Genomic DNA, 18,121 nt, shown 5'->3' on the forward strand with positions numbered 1-18,121 from the left:
GTCCTCCAGCCCGAGTCCAGACTTCAGGCGAATCGGGTCCTGCTGGCACTTTGCCTACAACCTCACCAAAGACCCCAAGCCAGGAGTGCCCTGGTGCACCTGCTCCTGAAGGCCTGACCTACAACTGACAGAAACCGCAAGACGATGGCTCATGTTGTTTTCAGCCGTCGAGGTTTACCACCATTGGTTTCCACGACGATGGGTAGAACTAATGCTCTCTGGTTCCTCAGTCTTCTCTCCACCCCCTGCACCCCCAGAACCCCCACGCCGCTCCTTCCATTTCTTCTTCCTGACTACCTTCCTGCTTTCTCCATCAGGGGCCCCACCCCTGCTCCTCACAGCCCCCATCTCACCCTCTTTCTTCATCTGCTGTGTTTTCCCCAAGAACCACCCTTTGGCACTGTCCCCACACTTCCTCTCCCATCTCCTGGCCTTGGGCTGTCCTCCCCGACCTGGAGAAATACCCCTATCCCTTCATATGTCCCCAACCTCCTTCCTCTTGACAAACATCATGACAATCACAGTTGAGATAATCCTTGCTGTGAGGAAGGAGATTTGTGTATCCCTGTAGATCGGGACATTTTGGGCTTTGTTCTGAGCCTGTTGCTCTTCAGCCCATCTCCCCAAAGCACAGATCAGGGCAAAATCGCCCACATCCCCCTGCCGTGGAGAAGTCCAGGCAGCCTGGAAAGCCCTGTGCATGCTGATTTTTTCACAGGGCTTTTGCAGCAGCAGATGGGGGCTGGGGAGCACTATATGGCACGATCGTCATGGCAACACGCTCCCTGGTGGGTCCCCGGCTACACTCCCAGGCTGGGGAAGCCACTCCCAAGTGTGTGTCTCCCATGGAGGGGGCATCAGAAGACAATGCCGCCCGAGGAAAGACAGGGGAGCTGAGGCAGCTGGGCTTCGCAGGTGTCCCACCTCCAGCCAGGTGGGCGACGCCAGGGAGCCCAGCCTCTGGGAATGCCGTGAGCTGGACCCAGGACGCCCCCAGAGCCACCTGCCCTCCCTGCGCTTATGCCCTCCTGAGGCAGTTTGGGGCTACAGGTGACTCCTGCCGTTGCAAACGAAGGTCAGCAAACTCTATCATGGTTCACTGTGTCCGTGGTATCCAAACTGGAGATCTTTGAAAGAAGCTCTCAGGCCCCCTGGGTGGCTCAGCAGTCGAGCATCTCCCTTCAGCTCAGGTCGTGATCCCAGGGTCCTGAGATCGAGTCCCACATCGGGCTCCCTGCAGGGAGCCTGCTTCTCCCTCTGCCTGTGTCTCTGCCTCTTTCTGGGTCTCTCATGAATAAATAAATAAAATCTTAAAAAATAAAAAATAAAAGAAGCTGTCACCTGGCTCCTTCCAGGCTGCCCCCGGTGTCCTCTCATTTAATGGGTACGGAGTACAACCCAGCCATCAGGATGTTTTTAAACTTCCAGGCGATTCTAAGGTGTAGCCAAGGGTGGGAAGCTCTGTACTACACCAACGGTCTGCCAGGTGTGTGCGTAGAGAACTGCCTGGAACTCCTCAGCCCAAATCTCCTGAGTCTGTCCGAAGCCTCTGAACTTGGCACAAGCACCCGGTGACCCTGGCGAGCCATGAATCCAGCAAAACGTAATGCAAAGCTTTTCACCTGCATGGTCTGTAAGGGATGCGGGAGGCTCGGGGTGAAGTGATCTCCATACACCTTGCTTTACCTCTTCAGGTGGGTCTGGATGGGGGCCGGGGGCAGGGGAGGGGAGATGCCACATTGACTCTATGGAGTTAAAACTGGTATTTGTGGCGACCAAAAAAACCTGATCTGGCATCTTTGTGTGGCTCAGCCTGATACCAGCTTACTGGGAGACAGTTGGCTCTGGGCTCAGATACTTTTTACTTTCTGGGGAGTCTTTTTGGAGTGATTCTTCAGGACCTCTATCCCGCCATGGTCACGCTGTCTGTGGGCACTTCCTCCTGCTGTCAGGATGCCTCGTTCTATAGACTGTAACCTGAAACGCTAGATTAAGAAAGCTTGTTTGCTAGAATTATTTGAAGACCATGAGGAGGCTCTACTGAGATTTTTTTCCCCAAGATTTTATTTATTCATGAGAGACAGAGAGAGAGGCAGAGACACAGGCAGAGGGAGAAGCAGGCTCCTTGCGGGGAGCCCGATGTGGGACTCGATCCCAGGACCCCGGGATCACACCCTGAGCAGAAGGCAGATGCTCAACCCCTAAGCCACCCAGATGCCCGGTTTTATTAAGGTTCTGAAGGACTTTCCTAAGAGTCAGGCACACCCAGTGGGTGCAGGTGCATATGCTTCCTGTTTGATTAATGAAAACGTCAAGTCCATAAAAAAGTAGGGAAAATAGAATAATGGAGCCCCATCGTTGAAGTAGCTCCACTGTGACCGTTAACAATATCGACTGCATTTCTGGCCTCTTGTTCAAAATCCCTTTTTGCCTCATTCTCCTTGAATTCTGGATTCCTGGGGGACCTGGGTGTCGGGCTCTGAGAGGGCAGAGCTCTCTCCACCACTACCGTCAACCTGGAATAACCAGAGACCACCCCGGGCCCTGCTCTTTTGTCTTCTACTGGCCAGTCCAGGCGTTTGCCGGCAGGGGCAGCTTTGAAGGGCAGTTTGCTGGAACGTTCTCGTGAAGCACGTTCTGTCAGGCTTCCAGGCTGCCTCAGGCATCGGCGAGGACTACTTCAGGCCTCTCAGGCAATGACCTCCAGGTGACCGTGGGAAGGGCTTAGGAAAACCTCCTTGGCTTCACCGGGAGATCCTGCTGGGATCCTATTTCCTCACTGAGGCTGTTCTGGAAGGCTCTGGCAGGAATTTGTACTAGTCTAGAGAATAAATAAGCATTACTCCCACCTCCTTATGATACCAGGCCTGGACCTTTCCACGGACCACCCTCTGGCTTCTGGCTGCACCTCTACCACGTTGGGAGAGTGGACCTTTGAGCAGGAACATTCCCCAGATGGCGTCCTGCGACCGCTCCTTCCCACGGTCTCATGAAACAGGTATCATCACTGCCTCTGCTCTGCAGACGAGAAGATTCTACAGCTGGAAGTTTCGGGAGGTGAAGCCACTTGTCCTAGGCGTGTCATTAGTAAGCAAAAATTTGGGGCTTGGACGAGCCTAATAATGGGAGCCTTCATTAATAAACTGAGAGCTAATTATAGTCCTCGAAGAGACTGTTCCTTTTCTGTTGTGATTAATTCCGAATTTATTTTTAGTCCTCAGAAGAATAGAGATGCGCGCGGTGGGGCTTTGTTCCGAGAAAGAAACGTGCTACTCCTGACAGGCCTCCTTGGCCAGCAGCTCGTGTGCGGTTTTTGCAAAGCTTAAGAATCTCCAGGGATTGGGGTCAGCTGGAGCTCCTTTGAAGGAACACTCTAGAACTACTTTCACACTTTGTTAAGAGAGGGGCACCACTTATGGATGAAAACCCCAGCTTCAGCCACCCTGTCGGGGAAAGAAATTAGGGGTCGGTGTGGGTTGCCTTTGGGGTAAGAAACACAGCCTGGGATACTCATCAAAAGGCGTCCAAGCTTCAGATATGTTAATAGTAGCCATGAAGTTGGAGGTGGGTCTTGGCCCTGCAGATTTTCTCTTTTATATGGCTTTGCCTATCTCTGCTGGGCTCCTCGGTGCATAATTTGTAATCACTTACTCCCAAAGGGCTGTCTCATTTCATACATCCCCGCTGCCTCCAGGGGCGGGATGGAATGGGGCAGAAAGTTCTTTTGCCATCCAACTGCCAAGACCAGTGAAAAGATGGATTTCTGTTTCTGAATGTGATTTCTGGGTCCCATATACAACGTCCTTAATTTCTTCTCTCTTTCTCTTTCCTTCCCACCAGTCTTCCTTTTGCAAATGAGATCCCTCCCAGCTTTCTGGGGGAAGCAAGGCTGGGGCTCCCAGTGCCTGTGAGGGGGGTGGGGGGCCTGCCTGGGAGAGAGGTGGGTCTGCTTGTCTCTCCCCCCCACCCTTTCCAGCCCTGTTATCTATGTATGTGCTCTGCCTCCCACATTGAGCCTTCCCCTGCCCCTGCTTCTGCTCCCTGTCATCCATTCAAATGCCCGGATACCTTTCTTACTCCTTACAACTGTAAACCTTTCTTATTTCTAAATGACGTTCTTCTTCCTTTTTTTTTTTTAAATTAATGAATTTATTTGAAATAGGCAGAGAGATCACAAGTAGGGGGAAGCAGATTCCCCATGGGGGCTCGACCCCATGACCCTGGGATCACGACCTGAGCTGAAGGCAGACACCCAACAGCCTGAGCTACCCAGGGAACCCCACCTTGGTTTTTAAGGACCCCATTAGCATGGTGTTTCACAAAGTACAGGCTTGAGGACTCCCGCAGGATAATCTGGGAGTTTGTTAAAAACACGGCTTCCTGGGTCCCCTCCCTGACCCACCAAGTAAGAATCTCTGGGGGAGAGGCTCAGGCATAGCCACTGTGTTTTAACAGTGTCCTCGAGTGATTCTTAAACATGCCATCAAAAAACAAATTCTGCATACTGAATTAAACAAAGCAGAAAGATGAGTTTAGTGCTCAGGGCTACAGGAGCAATGAGTTCAGAGTTGCTCACAGACTAAAGGGTTTTTAGGGGTAAATGCACAAGTTTTTAGTTTTAGATTTTATTTTATTTTATTTTATTTATTTTTCAATCTGATTGGTCAGCTGGTGGTCTTCTTTCTTATTTGGATAAAGGTAGCAGAATCAGGGGAGTGAGGAAATCCAGAGATGGCCTGAGCAGACTTGGCATTTGAGGACTGGCTGGTGTTCTAGAAGAGCCGTAAAATCCTGTAAGACCAGGTTAAGTTCCCCTTTACGTGCCTGCATTGGCCATTTCCATTTTGTCCCTGACAGAAGTGACTCCGTTTTAGTTTGGCTTTACAATACTTAAGTTTCGCAATCTTTGGCTGGACCCGTCTCAGATTCCAGATGGGAGAACTGGGGAGATGATGAACAATCCCACAGGCCCAGCGCCAGGCTTCTCCCAGACTCCAGGAGGAGAACTGCGCCCAGTTATTTTCTCCAAAGCCATGATTCCAAAAAAGTTTATTTCCAGTACCCCGAATTTCTCTTCCAGCCCACTATCTTCTCGAAGCTGATTCTCAAGATCCCTGATTCCCATGAAGCACACAAAACCTCCATTGTGGTACAGGAATATAATATATAAGAACCTCTGCTTGCAGATAATACAGATTTTAATGTAATTCTTTTTTTTAATGTAATTCTTTTAACATTTCAATTCTGTGTATTATGCATATCCATTGAGCGGTGCATGTATTTATAAATAATAGAAATACAGATGTTTGGGAGTTTTACTGATGGAGCTGTACCATCAAAGAAGTTTGGAAAACATCACTCTAGAATCTAGATTCTTTGAGGTCAGGGACTATAACATTTTATTATTTATTTTATAATATGATATTTTCTTTTCTAGAAAACATTTTTTTTTTTTTTTTTTAAAGTAAGCTCTGCTCCCAGCATGGAGCGGCTCGAATTCAGGATCCTGAGATCAAGAGTCGCATGCTCTACCGACTGAGCAGGCCAGGCGCCCCTTAGGGACCCACTCTACTCTTGATGGACTTTGGGCTGTTTTCAGCTTTGGGCTAATAAGCATACTGCTGTCATGCACATCGCATACATTGTTTATGTTGTTCACTCACATATGAACACATCTCAGTTGGGCAAATACCTACAAGGGGTATGGATGAGTCACAGAGGATGCTATGAGTCAGCTTTGCTGAATATCACATTTTCCAAAGGGCTCCAGCCAGCAGTGTAGGAGAGCTCTGGGAGCACTGTGTCCTCATCAGTATGGAGCATTTTCTCTCTTGTTTTTATATTTACCATCCATTTTGTAAATTTCAGTTTTTATTTATAAATATACTTATTATATTTTTTTGTTTTTGTATTTCCATGGGTGCATACTGCTACCTCCTTATGATTTTGATTTGATTTTCTAAAGACTACCGAGGTTGAGTGCCTTTGGATGTGTTGTTATTGGCTGTTTGGGTATCTTTTTTGGGAAATGCCTGTCCAAGTCTTTTGCCTTTTTTTCTGAGGAGTCACCCATATATATTTTTTTTTGTTTAAAGATTTTATCCATTTATTCATGAGACACACACACAGAGAGAGAGAGAGAGGGAGAGAGAGGCAGAGACATAGACAGAGGGAGAAGCAGGCTCCCTACAGGGAACCTGATACGGAACTCGATCTCAGGACCCCAGGATCACGACCTGAGCCCAAGGCAGGCGCTCAACCATTGAGCCACCAGGTGTCCTGAGGAGTCACCCATATTTTTCCTACTGACGTATAGGAATTCCCTAGTTATTCTGCCATGTTTGTCTCGTTAGCCCCAAGCCCGAAACTTAGCCATTTTGGTTGGTCTTTCAGGCTGCTGTTGAATGAACTGGCACGGAAAGGGAGTCCCCAAAGAATGAATGAGGCCCTTGTATATCCTTGTTTACATTTTGGTTTCTGTAACAGCTTTATTGAGGTATAATTTACATACCCAAACTTTTCCTTGTTTTAAGTATACAATCCAATGATTTCCTGAGTTGCACAATCCCAACCACAATCAAATTTTAGAGCATTGTCATCATCCCAAAAAGAAACCTCATGACCGTCTACTTTTTCCCCCTATTCCTGCTCTCAGCCCCAGGCAACTGCTAATCTTAATTTACTGTCTCTTATAGATTTGCCTTTTCTGGAATTTTCTTAGAAATGTAATCATACAAATATGTAGCCTTTTTTTTAAGTTTGTTTGTTTGTTTATTTATTTATTTATTGATTGATTGATTGTAATCTCTACACCCAATGTGGGGTTCAAACTCATGACCCTAAGATCCAGAGCTGCATGCTCTTCTGACTGAGCCAGCCAGGCCACCCACAATTTGTATCTGGCTTCTTTCACTCTGTATAGCGTCTTTGTGGTCTTTCTACATTGTAGCCTGTGTCAGGTGTGTCCGTGGTCCAGTCCTTTCTTGGCTGAGTGAATATTTCACTGTATGAGTATACCTCGTCTCATCTATCTATCCATCAGCTGGTGGATAGTTGCATTAATTCTACTTTTGGGATTTCAAAATAGTGCTGCACTGCAAGTTTTTGTGTGGCCTTTTGTTTTCATTTCTCTTAAGTAGATACCCAGGAGAGAATTGCTGGGTCATATGGCAAATCCATGTTTAACTTTTTATGAAACCGAAACCCTGAGATTTCTCTGCCATCCATAGGCTGATGATGGAAAGGCACAGAAGATTGTCTTGGAGAGAAAAGACATCCCCGCCAGCCCGTAGTTATCAAATAAATGCATGGTGTCGAGAGAAAGCTAAGAGAGAGAGAGAGAGACGAAAGCCTGCTTTGAGGAGTTTATAGTCTAATCCAGATGTTCTAACACATGTGTTTATGGAGTAACTCGGCAATATGGAAAATCTGAAAATGAGCAGGGGTTCAGACCCGCTCATATTGCAAAACGAATTCAGGAAGTGCCAAATGCCTACTTTGTGCAGGATTTGACGTTAGCCCTTAAGAACGAAAAACAAACATGTACTCCCTCCCCTGAGTTACTAAGAGACTACTTAGTAAAATAGGTTTCACTTAGTAAAACCCAAGTGAAATAAGACTTGGGTTCAAAGAAGTTAAATAATTAAAGATTCAAATAAAAGTTCAAGATAGTGATAAAAGATCAGGGGAGGAAGAAGGCAAGGGAGGGAGGGATGGATGGAGACACTCATCTTTCCTTCAAGATCTTATGAGGAAACAGTAACCCCGGGTGTGTTTCTTTACATTTTTGGCATCCCAAAGATGACATAAGTTCCTGCTTATTATGGCCTTAGAAATCTTAGTTCGAAAACAAGTGTTAGATAATAAACAGCCAGGACCATCAGACTAGATTAATAATAATTGCTAATGCCAGGTATTACTCTACATGGCTTAATTTTTACTTATTTAATCCTCCTAATCACGAAGATAGAGGTGCTACTATCATCTTCTAATGATGGAGAAAATGAAGCTCAGAGAGGTTGAGTCAATTGCCCAAGGGCACACAGCTGGTAAGTGGCGAAACTGGGGTTTGAAGATAGGGAGGCCAGAGCCTACACTGAGCCACGGAACTACATTTAACCATCTTGAGGGCCATGTTCCAGCTACTGGATTCAGACACCAATCACAGATGGGGAAACAGACCTGAGGGTGTTGGGGTGTTAGGTGTTGTCCAAGTTACTTCATCAGTAAGAGATCAGGGACAGGAGTTCTGCTGACTGCCAGGCCAGGCAAATCTATCCAGACTCACCTTGGGTATCAACCAGAGAGCCCTATCCTAAGATGCTGTCTGTGGCTGGGGCATTAGGATACACACGTCCCCGACTCGGGCAGAGTAGACAAGAGGAAGCAGCCCTGATCCGAGCTCTACGCCTGGTTCTGCTGCGCTAGGCAAGTCCTACCTTCTGGGCTTCTTTTCTCTACCTGTGGATTAGAGACAGTAACCAAAGTTGCTCATAGAAGTACAGGAACACAGAGGAAGAACTGAAAAAACCACCAGCCGTTACCAATTTTGGCGCTGCAGAACCGTCTGGGGCAGGCCACTTGGGGCTGGGGCATTTGGGATGCCCTGCAGGCTGAGATTTCTGAGTCCACACTGGATCTCCAGGTTGCTCACACGCACCATGGAAGATTTGGGAGTTGCAAGAAGGCTCCGGTCTGGCCTTTCAACCTTAGCTGGGCCTTATCATCAGATATGAAACCTGAGGTCGGTCTGTTAACAGTCACATATGCCCCGCCTTCCCCTCGGAGGAATTTGAGGCCTTTGTAACCGATCAGGTCACTTACTTTTTCCAGACCGTTCCCTACATCAAATTTTGCAGCTCTGCTTTCAGGGATGCCCCGTGGTGACTGCGGTGCAGTCTGTTTCCCCGTGTTTCTAGCCAAGCAAGGGTTTGCGCATTTGCAATCGATGGACTGTTATAAGCAACGTGCATTTGTCAGCTTGCCCGTGGCCAGAGGCCAGGCTGAGGCGGCTCAAGGCAAAATGGTTGAAATGCAGACCACAGGGCTCAATGTGGATTTTCCAAAACTGGGGTGGGCCTGGGCACGAGCATCTGAGAAAGTCACTCAGGTGAATCTAATGTGCAGCCAGGATTGAGAAGCACTGAAAGATAAGCAAGATCTTAAGGCCCAGCGGGATGGTTTTGGAAGAGGGTATCTAGACAAATATGGGAGATGAGGCCAGGGGAGATACTGCAGAGTCTGAAGGGCACAGGCTGAGAGGTCTGCACTTGACTTAACAGGCAACAGGGAGCCAAGGAAGATTACTGAGCAGGATCCAAGGGGAGGCAATTTGAAGCTTGCAGAGAGATTAAAGGGTCCAGTTATTTACAGCTTAGGAAATAGACTTCAAGTTTTCCTTTAGAGTAAGCTAATGAAGAAGTCCACTTTCTTTTACTTCTCAACCCTCGGTTCAAGGTCGTTTCTTCGGCATCCACGTCCTCTGGGCCCTGGAGAGCGGGCCGTGCCCCGACGATCTTTGTAGGTACCTGGCTCATTGCATGGAAGGGGGCGGCCTCCCCAGGTTTGTCGATTGAGTAGGTGAGCGTCGACCTCCAGCCTGGCCCGCCTGGATTGCAGGAGGGCGGGTACCCCCGGGCCGGCCTCCCCTCTGCAGGCACAGCGCTGGGGGCTGCCCCTCGCACCTCTCCCCCTTCCTCCCTCTGTCCACCGACCTGGCTTCCAATCCCGCCGGGTCCCAGCTCGTCGCCTCCCCGCTCGGTGCCTCCAGCGCGGCACCTGGGCGCCAGCCTTCCAACCTGCCTTCCCCCAGGGCTCGGTTTCCCGTGAGCCACGTTCAGCCCCGGGCACAACCCCGACATCGGCGGCCACAGACCCGTGCCCTCGCGGGCGCCCCGAGGAGCAGGCGCCCTTCCGCGCCGGCCGCCACCGGCCACCAGCCCCGCCGAGCCGGCGCGGGAGGGCGTCGCGGGTCCCGGCGCCGGGGGCGGCCTGGGCAGGCGGCGGTGCGAGCGCGGAGACCCCTCCCCGGCGACCTGCCCTCGGCGAGGGAGCGCCCGGCCTCCGCGGGCGTGGCCGCCCTGGCCCAGCCCCCGGCCCGCCCCTCGCCTCCGCGCGAGCCCCGCTCGGCCAGCCCGGCGCCCGCCCCCTCCGCGCCGCGCCGCGCCCGGCCGCCCCCTCGCCGCCGAGCCGGGCCCCGGGCCCCCGCGATGCTCGGGATCCCGCCTCCCCCGGCAGCCGCGCCTTTCCGCGCGCCCGGGCGGCCCCGGCCCCCGCCGGCCCTCGCGGCCGCAGCCCGCGCCCCGCGTCCCCGGGAAGTTGTCTCCGGAGCCCGCGGCGCCTGGGTCTCCTCCCCCTGAGCCCCGCCCCCCCGCCCGGAGCTGGGGCCGCGAGCTGCCCGGCCCGGGGGCGTCGCCGCCTGCTCCGCCCGCTCCGCGAGGATCCGCTGCCCTGCGCGCCGCGCGCGTCCCCCGCCGGGCCGGGGACCCCCGCGCACCCCCGAGACGGCGCGCGCCCAGAGCGCGGGAGCCCGGAGCGCCGGGCGCCTGGGACCCCGCGGAGCCGCTGCCCAGCCCGCGGGGCTCGGCCGGGATGCAGGCTGCGCTGTGAGCCCGGGCGCCAAGGCCATGTCCGGCGCCCGCTGCCGGACCCTGTACCCCTTCTCCGGGGAGCGGCACGGCCAGGGGCTGCGCTTCGCCGCGGGCGAGCTGATCACGCTGCTGCAGGTCCCGGACGGCGGCTGGTGGGAAGGCGAGAAGGAGGACGGGCTCCGCGGCTGGTTCCCGGCGAGCTACGTGCAGTTGCTGGAGGTACGGGGCGAGGGCCGGGCCGGGCCGGGGTGGGGCGGGGCGGGGCGGGGGCGGGGGGCGCGGAAGCCGGGGGCTGCGGTGCCGCGCGCCCGCGTACCTGTTGCCCGCGCCGGGGATGCCCGGGGAGCCGCCCCCGCCCAGGGGCCGCGGGGCGGGGGGGGGGGGGCAGCGGCTGGCGCCCGACCCCGGGCCGCGCGGGGATCGCCCCCGGAGCGCCCCCCGCGCCGGGCCTCCCGAGCACGGCGCGGCCGGCCGGAGGAGGGAGAACTTGTTGCCTGTGAGAGTTCGGGAGCGGGCGCTGGCGGGGGCCGGCCGAGGGCCGCGGAGTCGGGATCCGGAGAGTGGCATGGCCCGGGCCCCCGGTGCCGCCCGCGGACGGTCGCGCTGGTCGGGGTCGGGCTGCCCGGCCGCCCGGGGCCGCTCACTTGCGGGCCCCCAGCCCGGCTGGCCCCCAGCCCGAGCCGCGCGCCCGACCCAGCGGCGCCCAGCGCCCCTGCCCTGGTCCGGAGCCTGAGAGTGGCCTGTGCCTGGGGTTCTGGCCCGCGCCCAGGGCTGCACAGGACCTGCTGAGCCAAGTCGGCGGGCTGTTTATTGTCTGGGTGACAGTTGGGAGGCCTCTCTGTTGTCCTCTAATCGCTGAGCTCATGGTCACAGCCAGAGTGGGGTCCCAAGCTTTTTAAGTCCTTTGGTGGGGGCGGGGGAGGGGTGGGGGGGAGGAGTGACCTTATAGCACATACCCTTTCCTAAAAAGCAACCGACCCCCAGGATTGTTGTCCAGACTTCAAAGGCGGGGTGGGGGTGGGGGGTTACCCACCACTGTGTAGATATGTATCAACCCCTCTGCCCAAACACCTCCCAAATCACCGAGGCCGGGTGTTTATAATTTGACCCCTGACCTACTTCCCCAAGAACAAAGTAGCAAGTTTTGAAAGAAACCGCTGGGTGCGACTCAAAAAAGGGAAAGGAAAGAAAGGATGGACGGATGGGGCAAAATGATTGCGGGTGAGTTTGCTGAGACACGTCCTGTGGAAATATTGCCAGACCGAGAGCCTGGCCCCGTAGAGGTACATGATTGTCTCTTTTGGGTCGAGAGGAGGAGAAAAGTGGATAAGTAGCATTCGAGCAAAACTGAGGCTAAAAGAGATTTCATGGCCGAGTGGAGGAGTAGGTTGGGGAACCCCCGTGGTTCTCTATTTTGAGGAACCTGTGTGCGTAAGGCAGGCTCAGGTGTGTCTCTGAGCTTTTTGGCTTCCTTCCCCGGGATTCAGATGTGAAGCGAGCAAGTGCATGGCTTCCTACGAGGACCTGCAGCCTCCTTGTGTCTGGCTAGAAGCCTTGGGAGAGACCCCTGTTGTAGAATTCCTCTGGTGGCCACACTTTTCCAGGAAATGCAGCTGTGGAAATTTGGCCCTTGGAGGTCTGTCCGGTGGGGAGCATCCCTGGCTGGGCGCAGCCAGCTGTTTGGGGGGGGGGGCGGCGAGACTGGTGGGTTGGTAGGCTGTGCTGACGAGAGCGGGCCAGGCTCTGCTTTTTTCCTCTGGGGAAGGGAGGGTGAACCAGACCCAGGAGACAAACAGATTGACCAGCTGGGACAGTGTTGGGTGTGTCAGTCACGTCCCATGGCGTGTGCAAGCTTAGGAAATCTCTGGTGCGTAAGGGGCTGTCATATCAACTCCCAGCGGGTGACACGCACCAGAAGTGCCCATCTGTGGGAGCAACACCGCCGAGAAGGGCTTCGGTTTCTTGAGCACCTACTGGGTGCCGGTTCCCCTGCCCACTCAGTGCAGGGGGAAGCACTGTGCCCATTCACAGGCAGGCACTGGAGCTGAAGGCAGTTGCCCCAGGGTTAGTAATAATGCTTGCACGTTGGCTCAGGGGCTCAGACAGCTGAATGTTACCCTCTCCACCTGTGTCTGTTCTAAACGAGGCATGCCGACAGCATCCCTGCGGGGAGGCTGAGGACTGGGGCTAAAATGAGGGCAGTGGCTCCTTCCTGCCTGGAGCATCTCTCCTGCTAAGCCGGCAGTTTGGTTTCACAGGGAGGCTGCTGGCCTTCCCACAGGTGGAGGCAGGGATGGGCCTGGGCCCTGGGACTTTTCAGGGTCAAGGCAGGTGGTAGTTCCCAGAGGAAGGATTGGAGACGAGGCCCTCTGTATCTGGAAACCTCATCTGTGAGCCAGCTGGATCTCAAGGCCGAGGGATGGAGGACATGTGGGTAGAGCCCCTTGGGATGGGGTGAGTCCCCAAAGACAGCTTTGGTTAGGGGACAGTGCACAACGCCCAGGGGAGTTGCTGGCGGTGGACTGGCCAGTGTGTGATACACACTGAGTCTGGAGAAGCCACGGCCAGGTGTTCATCCAAGTTGGAAGTTGGTGCAGAAGCCAGGAGGCTGGCTCATGAGAAGCTAGCCAGCTTCCAGGAGAAGCTCATGGGATGTCCACCAGGGGGTGCCTGGCCCGGAGCCCGCTGGGGGCATGCAGATCAAGGCCAGGGGAGATTCTGGGGAGACCGAATGGGTGGCACCGCCTCCTGGGGGAGGCATTAGATGGCAAGGCCACAGCTGGGAGCAGGGGACCTTTGGGTCTATGGTAAAAAGAGTCCTACTGAGAAGCCCCATCCTGGTGGAAGGGTACTTCCGGTTGAGGGCAAACACATGCAAAATGGTCACTCCCCAAGGATTCCTTTCTTGTTCATATGGAGAAAGGAGGACTGAGAGGCCCTGGCTTTGCAAGAAGCATGCCCCGTGGAGGGGAGCTGGGAGCTAACTCTGACAGAGCTGCAAGATCTGCCCTGGAGGTCAGCCAGCCCTGGGGGAGCGGAGATTCTGGTCCTGGTTCCCCCAGGGGGAATCTCTTAGGTCAGGCCACCAACGAAATGGTACAAGGGCCCAGCACTTCCTTGGCTTCTAGAAAGCAGCTTCCAGGAATTCATCAGCCTAAGTGGAAAAGTGGGGGCTGAGAAGGCCCTGGAGGGACATGGGGACAAGGACTGGCCACCAGGATCCTCTTAAGGGGGGTGGTGGAGCTTCCCAGAGGAAGAGAAAGAGCACTGGGAGGAGGGAACCCAATGGCTGGAGGGCCAGGAACCTTGGATAGAGAAAAGAAATTTAGGACTTGGAAGATAATGGAAGGTATCCTCAGAAACCCCCAGAGCTTTGGGGAAATAATATTGTGGGTAAATAAGGGAATGCAAACACAAACAGAGCTTTCCTTGGTTTAGGGGCTGCTCTTGGAAGCCACCATCTGGCTGAGGCGTGTAGCCCTCAGAGGTGCAGCAAGGGGACCCTGTTTGCCAGCAGAACTAGATGACTGCATGGATTACCCTTGAACTCCTGTCTCCTCTCCACCTGCTGGTCTCCCACTTTGGGTTCCTGTGACATGCTGCTGGAGCTTTCAAGGTGTGGCTGTGCAAGAGACGAGGAGCTAGGGAGCTGGGCTGGGCTGTGGATAGTTGAGGAATGAGGGTTTATCTATTGCTGTGTAAACAGGCCACCCCAAGACTTCATGCCCCGAAACACCCATTTGCTGTTACCTTACGCCGTGCTGTGAGTCGACAGGGCTCAGCTGGGTGGTTCTTCTGTTGGTCTGTGTTGGTGTCCATCATGCATCCAGGACTGGGGTCCCAGAGGCAAAGCTGGCCTGAGACTCCAGGATGGTGCCTGCACCCCCATATCTGTTGCCTTGGTGTTCTTCCAAGGGGGCCCTTCTTTCCACATGGTGTCTTATCCTCCGTGGCCCTTGCACATGACCTTTCTCTTTAGCAGGGAGTTGGAGTCTTTCCACGGTGGCTGCCTTCCAAGAATACAAAATGCAAATTGCCAGGCCCTCTTCAGGCTTGGGCTCAGAGCTGACATGTCCCTTCTGACCTGTTTTATTGGGAAAGTGAGTCCCAGGACCAGTCGGGATTCTTGTGTGGGAAGGAGGTGCGTACAGGTGTAGGTACAGGTGCATCGAGGGCCATTTTGGAGATTGGTATCCCCAGAAAGGTACGGAAAACACGTGCGGGGCAGTGATGCTTTAGAGAGGAAGAAGTGCCGGCCCACACTAATGAAAGAGAGAGAGAGAGAGAGAGAGAGCGCCCCTGGAGGGGGGTAAAGTGCAGGAGGCTTGGCTGTTGTGTTAGAAAATTCTCCATGGCCATCCTCAGAGATTCTCTCTCTCTCTCCACACAGTCCCCCCCGCCCCCGTTTTTTTTTTTTTTTTTTTTTTTATGCCAGGGCTTTCTTTATAAAGGCCACCCAATAAATGTTGCAGCTGAATTTGAAACCCGATTTTCCTGTCCCTAAAGCATGGGTCTATCCGCTGGGCCATTGGCATGCCAGTGCAGCCTTTTTAGGTTGGGGCTCTTTGGTGCTGGCCATTAATAGACACGGTGTATCTGAGCTGCCTGACATCCAGTAGATGCTTGCCATGTTCCGCAAATTGATTTTAATACAGGGCCTTTCTTTCTGTAATGGGAGACTTACCCAAAGTGGGTTTGTGATCCCCAGTCCCTCACAGCCGGATTTTTAAAGGCAGTTATCAGCTCTGTTCACAAAGCCCTTAGTAAGTAGGGCTGGTGTCTCTCTGAGGATGTGACGGGGACGGAAGAGACCAACGGGCTTTCTGCCATTGTCACTGAGTCATTTCTGCTCTTTGATTTGGGGGCTGCGGCCTGCATTCACGGCTCGTGCTGTTTGAAAAATCCACCTTCAGGTCACCCCTCTGTCTGCCTCTGCTCCCTCTAGGCTGCTGCACGCAGCTCTGGTCAAGTGGCCACCCCACAGGACTTCAAAGCGGTGGGCAGGGCTTACGGATTCTATGGATTCAGGGCATCTTCACAAAAGTTCCCTTAGCAACAAGTCGGCAGGAATCCCTGACATCTGTTCACTGCCACGTCAGTCCCTGCTGCCCGTTACCACCTAGAAACATGAATGAGAGGCTCACCTTCTCGTGTACTCTTTACAGTCTGGGAAAAAAAAAAAAAAAGCCATCTTACATTTGATGGTCTGATGGACCTCGTCAGCGAGCCTGGGTGCTGATCCCCACCCTCCTGGAGAAAGAAAATGTTCGGTAAACTGGGGAAGCCTTGTATTCCTGGGTGGCGTTAGGATTTCTGTGCGGCCGCTCCAGGGAACATCATTCTCCCACTTGGCTGCCTGATTACTCACTGCGGCCAGGCAACCCATGATAGGCTTTCTAACCGTCTATCAGGGCTGATCACGCTCGTCCGTGATTGCAACATTCGTAGATTCCTCTCCCCTCTGCTCATGGTGAGACTTCTGGGGTGGTGTTTCCACCTGCGGAGAGAAGTGGACATGTGGTGGCATCCGAGCACATGGTGATGGGGCATGGGAGAGGAGTGGTAAGCGCAACAGGTGTACAAATTTGTGAGAGAGGTTTTGTGGATTCCTGAGGACTCGCTGCCTCCTCCCTGCATGTTTAGTATCTCCCCTGTTCTACTGTCTGATAAAGATTTGTTTTAGTAGGGTAACCTTCCTGGTTGATTGTATTTATTTCACTTCCTGAGCTGGTATCCAGAGGCAGTCCCCAGGTACTCCCAACTCCTATGCCCAGACTAAACTCATAAATCTCTCTGATCTCTTCACCACCTGCTACCTGCACCCGCCAAACCACCATTTCTCTGTCCTCCACCTTGGCTCCCACTGTCCCCCTCTTACTGTCCCCTCTCCTGCTAGCAAGCCTTGTCTGCCACCACCCTCCCTCGGATATCTCTCAGCGACTTCTCCTCCTTCACTTGCAATGCCATACTTTTTTCAGTAAAGGGCTAGGAAACAGATTAGGTTTTGTGAGCCCAGAGGCAAAGTGGAGCTGTGGCTGCATCACTGGGATTCTTAGAGCGCCAGAGGGAGTGAGAAGCCAAGAAAGTGCCCCATATGGTCTCTGTCACAGCTATTCATCCCACCGTTGGGAGTGGGAAGCTGCCGTAGATGCTCCGAGAGCCAATGGGTGTGGTGGAGTTCCAATAAAACTTTATTTATAGATACTGAGACTTACAGTTTTCATGGGCCAGGTGGTATTATTCCTTTGCTTTGTTTTCAGCCATTTAACAATGTCAAAGGCATTCTTAGCGTATGGGCTGTATGTAGTTTTCAGAGTTCAAAAGTTGATCACTCATTCATTCAACAAACCCCAAATGTCTAGGATGGGCTATGAGCTCTTTTGTAAGTTCTCAAGGGGAAGTAGTGACAGGCACAGAGAAGAAGCTTATGCCCTGCTAGGGAGATGGTATCCTAGAAAAAAAAGGAGATAGTTTTTAAGTACTGTGGGGCCAGTAAAACAGGGTACTGTGGTGGAGTGGGGTGTGGGGTGCAGGAGAGGGTTTGGTGAGACTGTCAGGGAAGCTTCTCTAAGGAGGCAATACCTGAGCAGAGGTCTGAGTGATGCAGAGCCATGTGAGTATCAGAGGAGAAGTGATTCGAGGCAGAGGACACCACGAATGCAAATAATCCTAAAGAGGAGTGTATGTGTGATATATTTGCAAAAACCAGAATATTCTAGAATGGTTAGAAAGCAATACAGATAATCCTAATGAGGAGTGTATGTGTGATATATTTGCAAGAACCAGAATATTCTAGAATGGTTAGAAGGCAGTGAGCAGGGGCAAGAGAGGTGGGGATGTGACAAGGAGAGAGGGCAGAGTATTTGGATATTTGTTGCTGTGGCTCCCCACTCCGGGAATATATATACATAAAACTTATTCATTTATTTATTCATGAAAGACAGAGAGAGACAGACACACAGAAAGAGAGAGCGAGAGAGGCAGAGACACAGGCAGAGGGAGAAGCAGGCTCCACGCAGGGAGCCCGATGTGGGACTCGGTCCCGGGACTCCAGGATCATGCCCTGGGCCAAAGGCAGGCGCTAAACCGCTGAGCCCCCCAGGGATCCCCTCTACCCAAGATTTTTAAAAATAGAACACATTTGACATCTGACACTGCGTAAAGTTTAGGTGTTCAACATGCTAATCTGATTCACTTCTGTAGTGTAACACGATTGCCGTTGTTGCCCTGCGTTGCGGCATGTTACATAATTAGCGTTTCTCTCTGGTGCGTGGTGGCTACTTTTCCAAAGTGGGACAGAAAGTTCGATTGCAGGGCAGGGCGTGCTCTGATTTGGTTTGGGAAGCGCATCTGGGCTGAGGAGGGTAGGCAGGGAAGCATGGTGGTGGCAGGAGTTGGTGAGAAGTGGGCAGGTGTGGAGCCTCTTGTGTGGGTCGAGTCACAAGCACCTACTGCATCCTCCTCATCTGTGACTCGTCTGTCCACTCTGCCACTGGAGACCTCCTCCTTGAAATACAAGGCAGAAGCAGATA

The 18,121-nt window shown here is 53.0% G+C and overlaps 1 protein-coding gene across 1 annotated transcript in view; it reads left to right on the forward strand.

Annotated features, from left to right (window-relative positions):
• Positions 1-10,571: 10,571 nt before the first annotated feature.
• GAS7 (growth arrest specific 7) overlaps positions 10,572-18,121 on the forward strand; it is a 208,833-nt gene continuing 201,283 nt past the window's right edge. Inside the window, exon 1 of the mRNA XM_077892642.1 lies at positions 10,572-10,808. Coding sequence (XP_077748768.1) covers positions 10,626-10,808 — 183 coding nt within the window. The 5' untranslated portion in view covers positions 10,572-10,625. The remainder of the gene's footprint in view (positions 10,809-18,121) is intronic.

This window comes from Canis aureus, chromosome 3 (genome assembly GCF_053574225.1).
Source record: "Canis aureus isolate CA01 chromosome 3, VMU_Caureus_v.1.0, whole genome shotgun sequence".
Classification (NCBI taxonomy): domain Eukaryota; kingdom Metazoa; phylum Chordata; class Mammalia; order Carnivora; family Canidae; genus Canis; species Canis aureus.